Source organism: Clytia hemisphaerica, unplaced genomic scaffold (assembly GCF_902728285.1).
Source record: "Clytia hemisphaerica strain Z4C2 unplaced genomic scaffold, Clytia hemisphaerica genome assembly, whole genome shotgun sequence".
NCBI classification, from domain to species: domain Eukaryota; kingdom Metazoa; phylum Cnidaria; class Hydrozoa; order Leptothecata; family Clytiidae; genus Clytia; species Clytia hemisphaerica.
The window spans coordinates 1,143,048-1,162,203 of record NW_027104594.1 but is presented as its reverse complement, the minus strand read 5'-3'; the positions used below and the strand labels follow the sequence as shown (position 1 = coordinate 1,162,203).

Here is a 19,156-nt window from a genome sequence, read left to right as displayed (position 1 = left end):
TTTTTATGATATTTCATCTTATCTTTTAGAATTTCAGTAAACTAGAAAACAAACTTCATCAAAATGGTTCAAGAAGTCAAGACAATGGCTGAATACCAGCAAATCCTTGCTGACAACAAATATGTTTGTGTGGATTACTTTGCAACTTGGTGCGGACCATGTCGTATGATCGCCCCTAAGATCCAGGTTAGCGAGTATACCCTATCGGTGTTTGTTAACTTTCAATAGAGACTTTCCGCAGTCACAACGAGAACGGCAACGGCAACGGCAAAACTTGTGAAATAACATATAGGTTAGACTAGCAAACTAGTCTGTAAATTAATCATGTCAGAGGGCGGGAATATAAAGGCGGCGGGCGTTTGCTAGAATAGGAGCTGCGTAGGAGAGCGAGCAAAAGTTGGTGAGAGGCTGCTGATTTACAGACTAGAACATTCTGCCACGGCTTCATTTTTGAGGTTTTGAGAACGGAGGAGTGCTTTCCTAAATTTTGGAGGGAGAAAAGCCGACAGACCACTTTGTTTTGAATTTTGGGTGGTAAAAGGATGAGCCACTTTTCAAGTTTTGAAACTTTTACATCTTAGTTGTTTTTGTTATTCATACATTCTTAGAAAGGTTTGAAAGGTAAGTATTTGCAATTTAGCTTCAGTTTTCTACAATCATCAAAAGTGTACAAGGATTATTCAGTTTTCCCTATGCAGGTTGGTGGCTTTTTGCTAGCCTCTTTCATTCAAGGTAAGAAATATTTTTTCTATTTTGGTTCCACCTAAATACTTTTTGCTTTTTTATTTTAGTACTTACAGACTACTTGTTAAGGAACTTGATTACTCTAGCAGTCTAGTCTCATTGTGGCTAAGTGAACCTCTCCAACACCCTTTTTTATGAATACAACAGTAACACTAACCAGGCAAGAACTCTTCTCAAAAGTACCCAGCAATATAACCTTTTTGAAAAAATTTTGACACTATTTTTAGAATAATAACATATCATAATAATCAATAATTCTGACACTTTTAATATCTCACGATAACCTAAAACAGGTTTTCAAGCCGTACCAAAAATTTTAGTCAACATAATATGCAGTTGACTAAAGTTTTTGGTACGGTTTGAAAACCATTTTTAGGTTATCGTGAGAATAAACAGCGTTTCCTGGTTAGTTTAAAGAAACTCTCAATGTCATTTTGTCATTACTCCCAGGCTGCTGTCTGACAGCCCAACCCTCATCGACAGACTCACTGGCTACAAAAAACAACCTGTCCTGACTGTCAGCATGTAACGTACCAGCCAAGCACAGGAAAATTACACGTACGCATAGAAAATTAAATAGATAGACCTTTTGCTAGTTTAAAATGTCATGTTGAAATAATTAAGTATTTATTCAGTCTGTCATGAAAAATGTAACATCGACATGCACAAATTTAATTTGTGAAAAATTGAAATTTGCAGAATTTAGTGCTGTGATAAGATAGCTCTGATGGAAAATCCAGAATTTATATGGTGACAGAAAAGTTTTTGGGTACATCTATTCATAATTTTAGAAAAATGCAGAATTTATATTGTGAGAAGAGAATTATGTATGAACAAGTGGATTGTCAATCAACTGGGTTGTCGATCATTTTGGTACCCATTTGTTTAACAACCCACTTGTTCGACATCCAATTTGACAAGAAATAGTTGAACAAGTGAGCTGTGGAAATAAAATTAACTACACACTTGAAGATTTATGACTAAATTTTTTTAGAGTTTTCTTGCCACACTAATCTGGCAATTTAAAAATATGTAAATGTTTTTTTTAAGTGATAGTACAGCAGTACATTTGAAAATTTTTGTTGCCAAACTGAGAACTCTTAATTTTCTCCATAAATTCTGCTAAATTTCCCTCTACGTAAGTTATAAGTTTTGGAAAAATTACTAGAATTGAGTAAAACATAAGCATGGTGAAAAAATTTAATCATTTTCAAATCTTGTAAGAAGACTTTTAATATTTCATTATTTGAAAGAAAATGTTTTTTTGGAGAAATTTGTTGTTTGTCAGTGCTGCTTTACCATAACTTTATTTCTACTCAAAACTGTAATTTTATCATAGGGATAACAAAGGGATAACCAGGTAGATATTCACAAAAGTTTGTTGAACGTTTTGTTGCACTTCCAATATGTACGACATTGTGTCAGTGTCGTGTAGTAGTCTCTGGTAGTCCAACAACCATATATTTCTGATAAAGAACCTTTGACTTGTGAGTCCTGGGAAATTAAAAAAGTCTTATGTTTGAATGTCAGTAAATTAAATTGTTAGGGTACTGTACCTGGGTTATTCCTTTGATTACCACATGTAAACCTAGGAAAAAGAAAGCTAAAATGAAAAAAAACCTCACAGTTTGCAATCTGAATACTCCATTCCTAAAATGAATGAGTTATGAATAGGAAAAGATAACAAATCAACAAGTTCTGATAACTGATGTTACAAGATTTTCCTCTTGCCTCTCAAATCAAAACAAAAAACAACAAAAAATGAGCCAACGAATTTTGCATATGCAGAGAACCATGAAGAAAAGCCACATATATATACACAAAGAAGAGACTCATCAAATAAGAAACACGAAACAAAACATCTATTTTTAAATAAAAATTTCCACTAGAAGTCACCCATTTTTCTTCCAATCACTCACTCCTCAAAAATCAAAACAACACGATCTGCGACTTTGACGGAAGTTTTCATTTCTCATTTCACGAATTTCTCAAAGTTCATTCATTTCTACAACGCCGAAATCTGGCGTTGTAAGATTGGGGCTTCAGCTTAGCCGTTTTTTCCTTCCTGGGGTTTCGCTCCAGTCGGGCTTTCAGCCCTTGCCGCCGAAAGAATTTCTTCCTACGCTTACCTAACTCCTACGCTCACTTTTCCCGCATGATACCGTTCCAGCCCGACTGGCGTGCCAGTCTACATATAGGTGTGAAAAAATAGAGAAGTTGCCGTTGTGGCTCATTTTTGATTCCGCAATTATTTTTCACAACGACAACGTCTATCATTTTTTTAAAGTAACAAAAAACGCAAAATCCTGCAGAAAATCGCTTTTCTATTTCAATCCAAACTAAAAATACTGTAATGATCAGAATTATTTTGTAATGTTATTAGTAACGAAATTAACAAACTGAACAAATTTAAAACCAGGATTTCAAAAATTCATTACTTGAAACTTACACATCTAGCACAAGAAAAAAGCTAAAAAATGATAAAAAGTTTAAAGATTCTGAAAAATAATTTTCAAAATTGTCTTACTTTTTGCTTGATATTGATTTTTATGTTAGAAATTTCACGTTGTCTGACAACGCCAAAATGAGTGATTTGCCGTCGGGCACGAGAAGAGACAGGGTCTGAAGAGACAACGAGAAATTGGGGTTTACTCAGAGTTTTGACAAGTTTTGACAGCTCAAAGGTGTGAATTTGATGTTTTCACGTTCTCGTTGTCGTACTCGTTGTGATTGCGGAAAGTGCCTAATATGCACAACACAGTAACACCCCCTTCTCATAGACCCGGTAGGATTTTTTTCTGCCAGTGGGCAGAAATAACAAAAAATAACAGACTGAAACTCAGTGGGATTGATATTTTTTTATGGTTGGGGATTTAGTTCTTTTGTTTTCAAGAAAATCCAGTAGGGATGGGAAAGATTGCACAACATTTTGCAGGGAGGATTTGATTATTTGCAATGGGGACAAAAATTGGAGTACAATTTTCCACCAGAGACGATATTTTGGCCAATTTTTCCAGTGGGTCTGTGAGAAGGGGGTGTGCAGTAGATTGTGGCGTATTGACGAAAGTTTTCTTTTATCAATCAAAGCAACATTTCACTTCAACGAGCTTTTAATCAGACCCGATCGTGGGATTTTGAGGCTAGTCTTTGATTGAAAATTCACAAAACTCTAATCTGTTTTATTTAAATCTGATTTTTCAATATCGATGTATAATCGAGATTAATCAAAAATATGATTACTCATCCAGACTCCAATTTGTCCATTGAAGAACATTTAGGGGGCTATGAAAAAGTACAAAAATAACAAAACTGAGAATAAATTTCCATTTTTATAGGAATTCGAGGGAAAGTATGGCAACGTGAAATTCATTAAAGTTGATGTAGACCAAGCAACTGACATTGCAGAAAAGGAAGGAATCAGCGCTATGCCAACATTCAAATTTTTCACCAATGGAGAAAGAAGTGGCGAAGTTATTGGAGCTTCAGAAGCCAAAATCAAGGAAGAATTAGAAAAATGTAAATAGGTTTCATTGTAAATCGTACGGTATTTTTATGATAAGCGTTAGTCAAGATTTCGTTTTTCCCATCTATCACAAACATTTAAACAAATTTGCAAATGCTCCTTCTCTTTTGAAAATAAAATCCTTTAATCTTTTAAATATTATGGAAAGAGTTGTATATTGATAGACAATAATTAAGTCTTTGTTGTCCCCAGTGAGCTGTAGCTAATACTATTTCAACAAATATTATATGCAACAATTTGTGGCTAAGCTAGTTATATAAATTATAATTATCTTGTAAATCTTATTTATTATCTGTTTAGGAAATTAAATTTCAAAAAATAATAAAAACTTTGTCTTTGTAACTTTCAAAAATTTAATTCGTCAATGAGAAAACAGTGATAAAAAAAGCGATATTTTAAACAAGAGCTTAATTTTATGAGACATTAGGGAAGCATGGTATTACATACAAATCAACATTCTTAACTACTCACACTTGCTAGCTAATTTATGTAATTTTCGGACTTATTGACCAAAATAATAGGGTAAACATTACCATTCTCTCAGCCATATCAGAAATTAAAATATAGGAAATCTGCCTTGTTCTAAAATAAAGTTTTTCATAAAAAAGCTTCTTAAAATATATACCTCTTAATAGCAATCACAAAAAAAAGGAATTCCATACGTCTATCAACCCTTGGCGGCGCGGCTGACTTTTAATGGGTTTGGTAGAAGTGTTTAATAAGGATTTCATTACAACGACATTAGGTGTAAATGGGTTGAGAGTTTTTAATAATGCGAAAGTCAAATTACTTTGCTAACGTCACTTTGGAACAAACAGCCACGTTAACAAAATTTGTTGTTCCAAAAATCCTTCTCAGAACTTTGTACCTGAACTTTCTTAAACAGTTTCGATAATTTGGTATTTAGTGAACATTTTGAAAGAAAAATCGCATCTACTTTATCAAAATTAATTATTCTTATAATACCTAAAATATCAGTGCTCCCAAAATAAATATTATACTGTTGAATTTAAAAAAAGTTATTGAATAAATTGACAAACACGACAATATGATAGATCCCTCATTGACGCATATCTGGGCAAATTTAACCGAAAAAAAGTATAACAGAAAACCTACTTTCAGAAAAAAGATTTTAGGATGCAGTGCAATTCATTTTTATATCTCAAAATTCTGACAAAAGGGTACTTTGTAAAATATGTCAAAAACATCTTATTGCTTTATTTTAAAAAACCTTATTAAGTTAATTAAATCAATTATTGAAAATAGAGACGTTGCAGCATGCTTTATGCATTGCAAACATTCTAACTAACCATAAAAACTAAAACATGAAAAACTAATCAATAGACCAGTTCCCAGTATCTAGTCTCTTATGAACTTCCTTCAAATAGTCATCACGTATAGCATTGAAAGACATAATATTTGGTGGTTCTCTCATCACCCAGTATTCAGCAAACTCCAAAAACATTTCACAGAAAAACTCTTGAAAGTCCTCCAGTGTGTATTCCTCGGCAGCTAAATTGTAAGCATAACCCTTAAGCTTGCCATTCTTCATGAAATCATATGCGGTACCAGTAAAATTGATAGCAACAATGGCAAAGAAGAATCCATAATTAGGGTGATTTGAAAGTCCATAAATCTTCATGCCAACGTCCTTTTTATTTTCCAACAAATACAACATATTTTTCAAAGATAATATACCCATACCACGAAAATCAGTCGCAGGATTTTTGCCCTGGAATCCAATCTCAGTCCAACGTTTAGTATAGCGCTCCTTGAGGTCGTCACCCTCCTTTAAGAGGGTCCACAAACGATACAACATCTCTTCGTGTGATGTGTTTTCTTCATCATATTTCGTTAATTTCAACTCCTCAACATCACCAAATAATTTATTGTAGCTAACTATTTTTCGCAAAAATTTGGGCATAGTGTTCAAGAAAGCAATACCTTCTTCGGGAATGATTCGCTTGATACGTAAAATAGTCTGCATTGCCTCCTTAACTTTCATTGCATCAGAAACTAAGATTTTACGGATATTTTCATTCTTTGAATGGTATAAAGCATACTCAATCTCCTGACATTGTCTAAAATCATACTTTCCAGTGTCACAGATTCTCTCTAGTTCACATTTGCCAGTGATACTATGTAGTAGGAATTTAGATAAACTTCGAGTGGCTGGTCCAAACTTTGTGAATAGGTTGAGAAATGAAACAAACCAATCCATCAACATTGCTTTTGATTTTGACTGCCACCAAGAAATTCAAGGTTCTAGAAAAAAAAACAGTTAAAGAAATCTTTTCAGAAAACCTGAGTTTCCACCCCTTTCGCTGGATTTCAATGGGTCCCCTAAGGGGAGGGATTCAGTTTTTCATTCCTTCCAAAGTACACAAGGGTTGATAAGAGAGATTTTCCACAGTAAGGATGAAAAAGTAAAATAACAAAGTTTTTTGAGCAAAATTCAGGAAAAATCTTATAATTGCAGAGCGTAGTTTGATTTAAATTGTGAAAGTTGAGGTTTGGTCACAGCATGGAGGTATAAAATGTATCAAAAGAAATTCTAAGCTCGCCCGATGAAATAAGACTTTTTAGTAGAACTCAAGTTTGCTTTGAACATTCTAATAACCAGTATTAGTCCGGCGGCGATCCAGGATTACCCTTACAATTAGTAAATATGGGTTTTTATTTTATTTTTCAATCATATGGTCCCTTGGGACCCCAAAACCAGTTTTTGCCAAGCTGGCAAAGTCGGGGAAAATTTTTTATGGGGGCTTGAAGGGGGTAGGGTCATTTTAGCCTGGGGGTCCTTAGAAAGTCGATTTTTGAAGTTCTCATTTAGCTAAAACTGATTGTGCCATCAGATAGAGCTTGAAGAGCAGATCTCCAAAATGGGGTTATTTGTCTCATTTGGCGGACTTAGTCCCCCGGAATTGGCTGATACGTCTTCAGAAATGCAATATTTTATGCTGACGTCAGCATTTTTGAGAGAATTTCCAGCGAAAGATACCCCTTTTAACAGATGCGTCTTGAAGAGTACTATCGATTAGAGGGGTCATTTATAGGGTTTCCTAGGCTAGATCATGAGATATTTGAGTTTGAAATTTTGCTGACTCAGCGTTTTTCAACGTTTTTGGCCCTTTTCTGCTGAGTCAGCAAAATTTCAAACTCTAATATCTCATTACCTAGCCTAGGAAACCCTATAAATGACCCCTTTAATCGATAGTACTCTTCGAGACGCATCTTTTAAAAGTGGTATCTTTCGCTGGAAATTCTCTCAAAAATGCTGACGTCAGCATAAAATATTGCATTTTTGAAGACGTATCAGCCAATTCCGGGGGACTAAGTCCGCCAAATGAGACAAATGACCCCATTTTGGAGATCTACTCTTCAAGCTCTATCTGATGGTACAATCAGTTTTAGCTAAATGAGAACTTCAAAAATCGACTTTCTAAGGACCCCCAGGCTAAAATGACCCTACCCCCTTCAAGCCCCCATAAAAAAATTTCCCCACCTTTGCCAGCTTGGCAAAAACCGGTTTTGGGGTCCCAAGGGACCATATAATGAGAAAATAAAATAAAAACCCATATTTACTACTTGTAAGGGTTGATGCAAAAAAGCCCTTTTCACCGCCTGACTATATTGAAGATTCTAGCCTTTTAATATACGAAAATTAGATAAAACTTCGTCCACGAAATAAGTTTATGTTCCATTTCGTTATCCGTTCAATTTTGTTTTGAAAAGATATTTCCTCAAGCCAGAAAATGAAATGTTCTTTATAAGGACACACAATTTCAGACTCAATTTGTAGACATAAAGTCGCTGGAGAATTTTGGAGGAAAGTATCAAGCAATAGAGTTCACCTTAAAGAAAACATTGATCGAAAAATCTTATTATTTGACGAGGGATTGCCAAGTTTACAGGCCTTTTTTAGTCCAAATATTTTCTTGGTTGCCAAAACAGTCTATGCGATTGGCTTTGGTAAAAGCTGGTGTAAATAAGGTTTATTTTTGACAAAAATCAAAAGAATTACATTGATCCATAAAGTGTGAGATCTGTAGATTCAATATTGAAAAGTTAAATAACAACTTTTGAATAGCAGTTTCTTAAAACTAAACTAACAAAATTAGTATCGTGTTAAAATGCTGTTTTGCTTTGGCAAAATTGATAAAGAGCATTTTGCAGTGGCAAAAGAATGCTGAGGCAAAATAATTGAATTGCCGGGACTGCAAGAATAGCAAGAATTTTTGTTAAGTCTAAAACTGCCTGAATTAGCCTTTATGAGTCTAAAATTCTTCAACAACCCCCTCTAGAAAAAACTTATAAGAAAATAAAATCCTAGAAAATATTTTTAAAACCCCTAGACCCTTTTACTACTGTAGCCCCTTTCACTATTGTACCCCCTCAACCTTGAAAAATCAGTGTCCAGTTTAACTGTAGCATTCTAGGACAACGAATTACACTCCGATTGCTTGTCTTATATTGACCTCACATTGACAAGTAATCCCTGTGAGAAAATGTATACTCTTAGGTTCCAAATAAACGCCCCCCCTGCTTGTTAATTCATCAAAAAAATTTCCAACCCCACCCGGACCTTATTAGTTTTTAAGAATTTTTTCAGCTTTCAAAGAGGTCCCTCATTCTGCTCTAAATAGCTTGATTTCAGCCTATATTTACCTTATATTTGGGTTTTCGTAATTACAATTTCCAACCCCCCAGCAATTACCCCTCCCCATGTTTATTAAAATGGAAAATGCAACAAAAACGATAGTGTCTCTTCTAATGATAACTTTGCAGTACTCCTACAACCTTGTCGATGCCTCGGATAATACGGGGCAAATGAATGTCTGGGTAACAAAACATATTTTTCTATCCCTGGACAAACAACCACCGGATGAAGGGCACAGCGTGGCCGGATAAGTGATAAGTGGTCATGACTTAACGGGCGGACAATGTCCAGTTGCCTAATTGTGAGTATTCAATCACTTTCTTAACAACCCTTCAAAGACTTGATAACCGTTCGATAACTTTGATTGTTATTGATTACTTTCGATAACTTTGACAACTTTGATAACCAATTGATTACTTCGATAACCAATTACTATATTATATTATTAAGAAAGACCAAAGAAATTGAACTAAAACCTAAGCACAAAAAAAAGCCCCGCCATAAAGATTGACCTTCTTATTTCCCAGCCATTTTCCCTGCCATTTTGTGTGCCTTCGCCCAAGTTTTCCTCAAGTAACTCTAATTGTGTATTCTGATTGGTTGGTCGGAGAAAACGAAAGTGGTTTTTGTGCGTGAATCAATTTTGAAAATGTTGCAGAAATGTTCGGCACTTTACCAATTTGCCGTCTAGCCCAAGTCCACAGTGTTATATACCGCTGGAAAGCTAAGATCACGGGTAAAAACCGGAACGCTTTAGCATACATAGAAAAAAGTTTGAAGGGTTCAAAGTTCACGGAAAAATGAAACATTTGGTTTGACGTCAACAAAATGTGCGTGACTTCTGGAGTCGCTACCGGAGCGCCGGGAGGGTCCTTATTTTGATGCGCTGCTACTACTGGAAACATATTTGATAAAATTGAAGGCTGGAAAGTACTCAATACAATCAAAGGTATTCAATAAGATCGAAGGTAATCAAAATAATTGAACAAATCGAAAAATGCCATAATCTGGATGGAGTCAAGTGAGTATTTGATCACTGATAAAATCAATAGGCATAGTGCGGAAAGGGGTCTGGTCCCCCCTTCTTAAATGATCCCCCTTCTTGGCATCCCCCCAACCTTTAAAAATACCTATCTCCCAAGGATTTCGGGCTAAATTTTTTATGGTAAAAAGGGAAGGGAAACAGTAAAGAAAAATTAAGTCTGGCAAATATATACTACTTTTTAGATTTTTCGAAAACTTTATTTTCGATGTCTCAGTCCTCTAATTCACTTTAAAAGTCATCTAAGAAATCTCTTATGTACCTCCTTATTTTACCTTGAATATTAACCAGTCTCATAAATCCTTGCAATCATTAGCACGAGGTTTCGGCGCCCGCGATTCGTTGCAATTGCACAGGGTGTTGAAAACGAAAGTGACGTAAGATTTTACTGAAAACAACCGATATTCAAGTGTATTTACAAGACCATGAAAGTATTTAAAGATTACCATCCATATCAATTATTTACCTAAAATACATTTAATTAATTACACACTGAAATTACTAAAAACATGTTGAATTTTACCTAAATAAAATGCAGTTTTATTAGTAAAACGGGGTGAATGGGATATATACCCCGGGTAAATCGTATAATTTGTTTAATCGCCTCTTATTCTGTCCATTCTGTTTTCAGATCCCGTTCGCCGATTGATCAAGCTATCGGAAAAATATGCATAGCGTCAGCCTGGGTTTAGGTCCCAGGTAAAAATTAGGTCCCCCCCTGGGTTTTAGTTCCCCCCCAAACATTTTCGAATTTTTTGTTAGCCCCCAGGACATTCGACTCTAGACACTTTCAAAAAATTTATCCAGTAAAAAAATGTTTTCCAATAGACCTTTTCGCCTTTCCGTCCGCCATGTTGAATTGTATGCAAAATTACAGGAACGAAAATGCCGTGGTTGGATTTAGTTGGAATGTATGCAAAACATATGCAAGTTTACACAAAGATTAAAAAGGCAACAAAAGCATCTTATAAATAAATATTATAATTATTAGAACAATAAAAGATGGAATTTCTTAATCCAAAAGGAAATATTTACAGAACAACAAAAGCCTTTTAGGAATTTGTTCTTAAAGACATTGCATATTCTGTTTTCATGCTATTAAAAAATTCCAAGAAGACTGAGTACACACATCAAACTTTCAAAACAAGCAAACTGAAAGCAGTAATTATGACGTCACACTTTATCAATGTTTTGATTTGATCATTTGGCGGCTCTATTCCCAGGAGAGTAATTTGCCGTCAGCCGAATAAGGATTGTTTTTTACCTTCGCGGGTGATTTTTCAGTTTGAGTTTCTGTCTAATGTTATGGTCTTTTGAAGTGCTTGTTCTAAGAGATGAGTGAATATAATTGTTTTTAGTTTCCAAGAGAAGCAAATTTAATCTTTCTTCTACAGGATTACACTTTAATATAATGCCAATTATGCATGCAAGTTTTTATTTAATACTTTCTTTTTGCATATGTTTTGCATACTTTCTAAGGGAATTTCACCACGGCAATTCGGCCACCATAATTTTTGCATACAATTCAATATGGCGGAAGGAAAGGCGAAAAGGTCTATGTAAATTGCGTTAAGTTCTATGTTTAAGATAAAATATTTTGCACACTTTCTATAAAAATATTGCGGCGCAGGCGAAAATTTTTCAGATTCATGAGCTTCAACTTGAGTAATTGAAGCCAACTGTTAAGCTGAATCACTTTAGCCCCCGTGTTAAGTGATGAGATTTTAGCTCTCCCCAAGTACATAAGTCCCCCCCAAAAAAGTGGTGTACTTCCAGCCCCCTCCTTTTTTGGGAAAAATTTAGGGTGTAACCCCCCCCAACCAACCAGCAGGGGGGGCTGACGCTATGATATGGCTTCGAAGATTTGGAACATGTTCTTCGGAAATTGAAGAAAAAAACCTTCTGATTTTCGATTTTTGAAATGCCGAATAAGAATTAATGAAGTGCGTGATTGAAAATTCCTTTGGCATTGTGTTCTACGAAAGCAAGTTGTATACAAACTTTGATTCACTGAACGAAAAACAATGTCTATTCTTCGTATTTCCATTCTAAAGTTGGGGCGGAAATTTGTTTTCGGATTCAGAATATAGAATAGAGGTAATTATTATTACAACTCACGCGTATATACACGTTTTTGATCTAATTGACATCTTGAATTTGAAATTATAGTCATATTGTTAGACGTTTTGTTTCAAGAGTTCTTGCATTACCAATAGTTTATTGTTTAACTTGGAGAGGGAATGTTTGTAGACATAGAGTTTTTTTTTCATCACAGTACAGATTTGGGGTGTCGGAATTAGGCAGGGTTGTCGGATTTAGGACCATTCACGGTACTGATATTGAATGATAAAAAGTAAAAGACATTTTGGCGACAAGCTTGTTCTGTTCGCGTCATAAAACATCTTCAAATCCAGTCGGTCGGTCGGTCGGTAGTAAATTTTGTCGGGTTTTTTAAATCTAGGAAATCCCGAAGAATCAAGTCAGCAATCAACGAAATCTCTTGCCGCCATCTTTGATTTGCCAAATTAAATGTGCGCGCATGTGTGAACCTTAAAAGCGGACCTTATTTTCGGCTCTCGGGGGTATTGGCCCTACCAGGGGGGGGGTCAGGGTCCAGGATACCAACCCAGGGCCCAAAAACCTGACTTTTCGAGATTTGAAAGTAGTAGACACCACCACCCCCTAAATTGGTATCAATACCAACTTGAAAATCCCGATTTTCTAAAAAAGGGGGGACCCACCCCCCTAAATTGGTATCGATACGAGCTTGAAAGTCCCGGTTTTTCTGAAAAAGGGGGACCCCCCCTAAATTTACAATCAGTAAAAATGCAAGAAGTTATATGCATAAGATACTGCATACAAGGGACGCTAAACAGAATCTGTGGATGTTTTATTCAAAGAACATTCCTCTTATTAATCACTTATATTATGTCAGGGGCCGCGGCACTGGGGGGCCACCCGGCCTTGTCCCGACCACATTATTTCAAAGTAAAAAGAAAATTTACTAATCAAGCCAAATTTTGTTTAATAACGTTAAAACAGACCTGTTTTAGGCGATCTAGAAGGGCTAAAACTCAAAAATGGTGGGGCTTCCTTCATCAGTATATCATGGCCCTATCACTTTCAAAGTGGAGCCGCGGTCCCTGTATGTACCACACTTTAGACGCCTGAAGATGAAAAGAAGTTTTTCTCATTCTAACACAACGTAAATTAAGTTTCGTGAACTAAATTGGCAAAATGTATCAAATTCATAAAACAAGACTAGATAAAAATTTCATTGTATTAGGCACGCCTAGCCCTTTGAGTGCCAGGGTCCTTTTTTCTAAGTTTTTTTTAAAAAATCGCTAGTTCAAACTTTAAGGGCTTATATCTCCTGATCTAGAAGGAATTAGAAGCTCGTATATAGCTCGTTGGATAGCTTAGAGTCTCTTCTTTGTTTTGGGCGCCTTCGGCGCCGCCCGATTTAGGAAGGGCGTGGTGGGCGGCGGCCAAGGGGGGGGTAGGTTAGGGAATTAAAGCAGTCAGGCCCGCTGCGCGGACCTGACTGAACTGATGAAAAGGTGCCCAGTGGTAAAATTTCAAATCAATTCACTAGAAGACAGAATAAAGTAAAACAGGGCCAAATTTGGAGGTTCTTGGATCACTCGTTGACCAAAAATAGTCAAAAAACGGTCAGAATCTCAAAAAAGTGAATTTTTGTCAATTTTTTGCATTTTTTTGACTTTTTTGCTTAAAATTTCGCTGGAAAGACTCACTTTTGAATTTTTTTTTGCTTGACCATAAAGGACAATCTAATTCCTACGAGTTCGACCAAAAATAACGATTTCTAACTCAAACTGGGCATTACAGGAGGGCTTCGCCCTCCTATATAGCCCATGTCGTATATATACGACATCGGCACTTAAAGGGCTAGAGTCTTTGTAACATGAACGCCCAGGGGGGGGGGTACTTAGGCAAAAATGGATGATGGGTATGTGCGGACGGTAAGGGTCGGTTTTTACACTTTTCAAAGTCTCTCTAAGGGTAAGAAAAATCAAAAAGTTTTAAATTAGTCTCTCTAAGGGTTGGTTTTCGGAGCTCCCGTCCGCACATACCCCTCATTCGTCAACCCTAGTACCCCCCCCCGGATGAACGTTATGTACAGAAAAGTTCTAAGATCTGCTAAGACTTGATTCAGTTTGTTCAACTCTAGTTTTGAATGAATTTTGGTTTATTGAAAGGATTGAGAGCAGCAAAAGTTGAATAAATTTAAAAAAATTAATAAAAGGGGGACCCACCCCTTCATTTTGGTATCGATACCAACTTAAAGATTCCCTAATTTTCAAAAAAAGGGGGACCCACCCCCTCATTTTGGTATCGATACCAACTTGACTTTTTGAAATTTGAAAAAAAAATTTGACACCACCCCCCGGCCCTGGGTTTGGTATCTGGATCCTGACCCCCCCCCCTGGCCCTACCGCGTTGCCGAATTTCGACTTGAAAATTTCAATAAGGGTACATGAAAAAACTCAAACGGGACTCAATGTGGGTTAAGTAAATAAAAACTTGTAGCGAATGATGATTCAAAGAAGTGCTTAGCTATCAAAAACTTTTTCCGACATTTTTCCGACTTGTCCAACTCGGGATTTATGTTTTGAAGGTGAGTCGGTCGGGCGACGCGAACGGAACATATTTTAGATAGCCGCCTCTGATCTGATGAAGAAACTTGTCAATATCACTATCCTTTATATATCCCTGGAACAAGCTATATCCACCATCTTTGATCGTAGTTTTTTGAGAGTTGGTACCCGAGAAAAAGCCATTTGTAGTGTTTGTTGAAACTTTTTGCCTAACGTCAAACCGCGCTGCTACATCATACCAGCCATTAGTGTACAGCGAAATTAGATCTAGCGATCTCTCCGCGGGTACCAATTTAAAAAAAGCTCTGATCATAACATTTTGCTTGGCCGGCTTTGAGTAGCTTGGTCCAGGGCGGGATATATAAAATAAAGGTCAGTGCCCCCAGAGTAACCTGAGATCAGATTGTGAATGTTTTCTGCACACCACGCTGAAGCTCTAAAGGGATGTGTGAAAACAAACAATCTGACGAATATGCAATCTCGAAATCGTAAGGACCGCGTTCGTCTAAAAGGACTGGGAATGACAACAAAGTTGCGCGATCGTGTTTATGAATAGGGCGCCGTATCAGTTTTTATTTTTCCGGCGCACAACAAGATTCTTGTTGTAGAATTTTCCACGGGAGGACTATTTTCCTCAGATGTATAATTTTCAAGCGCCTTTAGAGGTTTACCGTGCGCGTAAGAAAATTATGAACATCTGTTATCAGGTTACCCCAGAGTGGTCAATATACTAACATATACTACTCCTGATTCAGTGTTTGTTTTGATAAAATGGAATAAATCTCACTTACGTAGCAAGCTTGAGCTGGAGGTGAAGGTTAATCGGATTCTTTGGAAATATAATTGACGACAGTCAACACTCAACAGAGGTTTCAACAGTCATTAACAGACATTCGTCAGTTTGTCATTGGTCATACTAGCCGTATTGTATAAGGGTTGCGAAGCGATTCAGACTCCACCTCAATTCGCAAGTTGCTAGCAAAATACGAGACACTCTAAAAATCCCCCTAATTAATAAAGCCGCATAGAGACAGGGTCGTAAGGGCCTTAATGCCCCAAACACACCACATAATCCACGGCGGCACAACACCCGCCGCCGCCCGCCGCGCATCGCTCTTTTTTTCCTTCTAGTTATTATAGTGTAAATGGTGCCTTACTTAAATCGAACGGTATTCGTCGAACGATCGAACATTTTTATTCGAATCACGAATCGTCTGTCGAAATCATCAAAACATAAAAATAAAACAACAACAAAAATGTACAAAGATGGCTTGTTGATTCTTGGGCAGTTTTGATTTATTTCTTGACAAATTCGACAAATTTGATTACCTCCGTATTTCTTTATCATAGAATATCCACTTGGTTTTGCAAGGTAAGTTTCGTTTACTAAAAGAGCACTCCAAACGCCCGCGCGACTTGCAAAAACCTCTCATTGATTGACCTTATTTGATACTTGATACTTGCTTGCTGTAAAAGTCAAGGGATGATGAAGATCCTTTCTGTCACCGTTCAAACTAATTTTGTTTCCATTTAACAGCAAAATAAACATTTAAAACCGAAGAACCACTGCTTAGATTGCTTAGATGCGTGCCGCCCGCGCGTCAATTTGATCAACTTCAGATTCTAAGTCCGTGTTTCGGCTTCCGGTAATTTTGTTACTGTTCACTGCTAGGGTACACCATTTTAAAACGTTATTTTTCGCAGTCTTAGCTACCAAACCGAGAAAGTTTTCGTGGCTTCAACCCAAACCATTCAAGGTCATTTTGATAAAATCATCGGTTTGAAGATGTGATTTATATAACAAATTTTACAGCAAATTTTCGCTTGGGATAGAAGTTAAAGGTACGTGCACAATGTAGCAAAACTGCTTCGCTCATAAATTCGCTTCGCAAAAAGGGAAAATTGCCAACAATCACTACTTACGCTACCATTTTGTTGTTGTCATTTCCAATATTTTCCGGAATCGAAATTTATCCGGAAAGAACCCGGTTTTTTAATTGGCGTTTGTCTTTCCGCCCACCTAAAGTTTACGCGCGAAAAACTTTTAAACATGGCTGCAAGTTTTTAAAAGTTTCAGAGAAGTTTATAACAGTTTAAATTGGATTAACTTTTTATTTGAAGGGTAAGATTTTGAAATGTTAACTGGAGTAAATCTCAATCAAATATGGTAGTGTAATCTCCTTGCCTAAGCTGGACATTGTATTTATTAAGGAAGATCGAAATTAGAGTTTTTCAGCGAAAAAAATGCATAGTCCCAGGCGGTGTCAACCGAACCCTATCGAACCGATTTTCGTTATCGAACCATCGAACAAAATCGAACGATAGCTGTTCGATTACCAAACCCGATCGAACAGCTATCGAACTTTACGAAAATTTCTTGATAAGTTCGATTTAGTTCGATGAGTTTTCTTTGTTCGATGAAGTTCGATTGATGTTTGATGAGTTTGATTTAAGTTCGATGTGGTTTGATGGTTGTGTCGGATTGATTCTACTTTTCTTTACCTTTCAGAAAATTACGAGGTTGTTTAATCAAGACACAATGCTTCTTTCTTTAAAGAAAGTAATAAAGATTAAAATGTTTTCTTTTTACAAATTAGACGACCAAAGAGCTTGTAAAAGCTCCAGCTTGTCCCATCCGATGGGATAGATATAAGGATGGCCTGCAAGAATGGCCCGTGGGCGGCCGCCAATACGCCTTTGGAATATAAATAAAAAATTGGGTGGCAAGGTATACTGTAAATCGATTTTATCGAACCAAACGAACTTCACTGATCTTAATCAAACTGATCGAACCTCAATCGTATTCATCGAACTGCGATCGAACTATAATCGTATAATCGAACAGTCATCGAACTTTACGAAAGTTTTCCCGGTTCGATAGGTGTTCGATTGGGTTCGGTAATCGAACAGCTATCGTTCGATAGGGTTCGATTAAGTTCGATTAGTTCGATAATCGAACAGTTCGATTGACACCGCCTGGATAGTCAGAAAGTTTTTCATCTTCACATGCAGGCTAGCTCTAAAGCTCTAAAACAGCTAATTTTTAAAGACAGGTAAGAAGGCATATTGATGTAACTGAATAGGCTCTGCGATGGAGTGCAAGGCTGAAAGCCACATGAATATGGTTCATCCATAAAAGGAAGTTCATTCTATGGTGGCCTATCTTGAAGTAAGGTGGTTGAACAAAATGTTTTTGGCATATTGATGTAACTGCCTGTTTTGCGCCCACGATAGAATGGTTTAAATACGGGGGGTATTCCGAATGATAAACTATGTCGTTCTGTAAGTGTTTATTTTCTGAGAGATACAAATAGTGTATTGAATATTATTAACTTATTGTTTTATTTAAGTAATTTTGAGTTCAAATTTAAATATAAAGTTAAATAAAAAACAAATGATAGCAGTTCTGTTTTTTCCTCAAACCCCCAGGAAACATTTTTTTTTGCCGACTTAGCTATTTTTTTACAAATCTCAGAAAAGAACTCCCATAGAAATTCCGATACCTAACCAGATTGGTTAATTTCAGAGCAGCTAGTACAAAACGCAGGGTCAGGTTACATGGTTCAGGGCCAGGGTTCAGGTTTCAGGACCGGGGTTCAGGTTTCAGGGTCAGGGTTCAGGTTTCAGGGCCAGGGTTCAAGTTTCAGGGTTTACGTTAAAACTGTCTACAATGAAGACTGGCTTTTTCAAATTACTGACCTTGCTCTTTACTCCTCTTTTTCGTGTGCAGAGCAGAGATGTGGAGATCAAGCAAAAAAGAGAGGGATGAATGTAACGCATTCACACCTGACTTTTTCTATCTTAACAAGGAACTTCTATTAAAAGATAGAAGTTATAGAAGTTTCTTGATCTTAATAAAAGTGTTTAAAATAAGTGTTTCGCTTGAATAATAAAATCAACGTTGTTGCGAACGACGGACGATAAATTCTTTATAAGAAGAACACAAATTCGACGAATATTTTATCAACGGAGAGAAATTTAATTTAGAAAAAATTATCGTTGTCTATCCCAGCCAATTTCATTATACCAATATCTTAAACCACGGATAAGGGTCTATTTTATGTGTGATTCTTTTCTTGCTATGAAAGAAAAGTTACTGAAGTTACTTTTGAAATCTCGGAGAATTCTTGTTGGTTCTGGTTCTGGTCTTACTCTTACAAAAAATGATAAAACTATTATAATTTTCTTTTTCGTCATTATTCTGTCCGCAAATACATTCTTAAATAATAGTAATTGTTTTTAGTCAATGTTTTAATCTATACCCTTAATTGTTTATTCAACAAATTTTATAATATTTTCTACGTCATTCTTATAAAAAAGCGTGCATTATACCAAACTGGTGGTTGGGATAACTGTTCTATTTCCCATTCAAAAGAATTGCACAAAAAAGTATTGTTCACCTCAAAAGCGTTTGAAAAGCAAATCAATATAAATTATGATACGAACTCACACTTAGCATGCGATGGTCTACAGAATATATCCCACAGAGAATTCTGGTCTGTATTGTAGACAATTTTAACCTGAACCCTGAACCCTGAACCCTGGCCCTGAAACCTGAACCCTGACCC

The 19,156-nt window shown here is 36.4% G+C and overlaps 2 protein-coding genes across 2 annotated transcripts; one reads left to right on the top strand and one right to left on the bottom strand.

The window, feature by feature from the left end:
* On the top strand, nt 1-4,609 carry LOC136823955 (uncharacterized). Its single transcript, XM_067080112.1, has 2 exons — nt 1-186; nt 4,080-4,609. Exons 1-2 carry the CDS (start codon nt 64-66, stop codon nt 4,266-4,268), a joined length of 312 nt encoding a protein of 103 aa, XP_066936213.1. The 5' UTR covers nt 1-63; the 3' UTR covers nt 4,269-4,609.
* Nucleotides 4,610-5,423: 814 nt separating this feature from the next.
* LOC136823947 (ELMO domain-containing protein 2-like) lies at nt 5,424-15,498 on the bottom strand. The gene is made up of 2 exons (XM_067080104.1): nt 15,380-15,498; nt 5,424-6,532 (listed from the first exon to the last, which is right to left on the bottom strand). The coding sequence occupies exon 2, from the start codon at nt 6,492-6,494 to the stop codon at nt 5,601-5,603; it is 894 nt and encodes a 297-aa protein (XP_066936205.1). The 5' UTR covers nt 6,495-6,532; nt 15,380-15,498; the 3' UTR covers nt 5,424-5,600.
* Nucleotides 15,499-19,156: the final 3,658 nt, after the last annotated feature.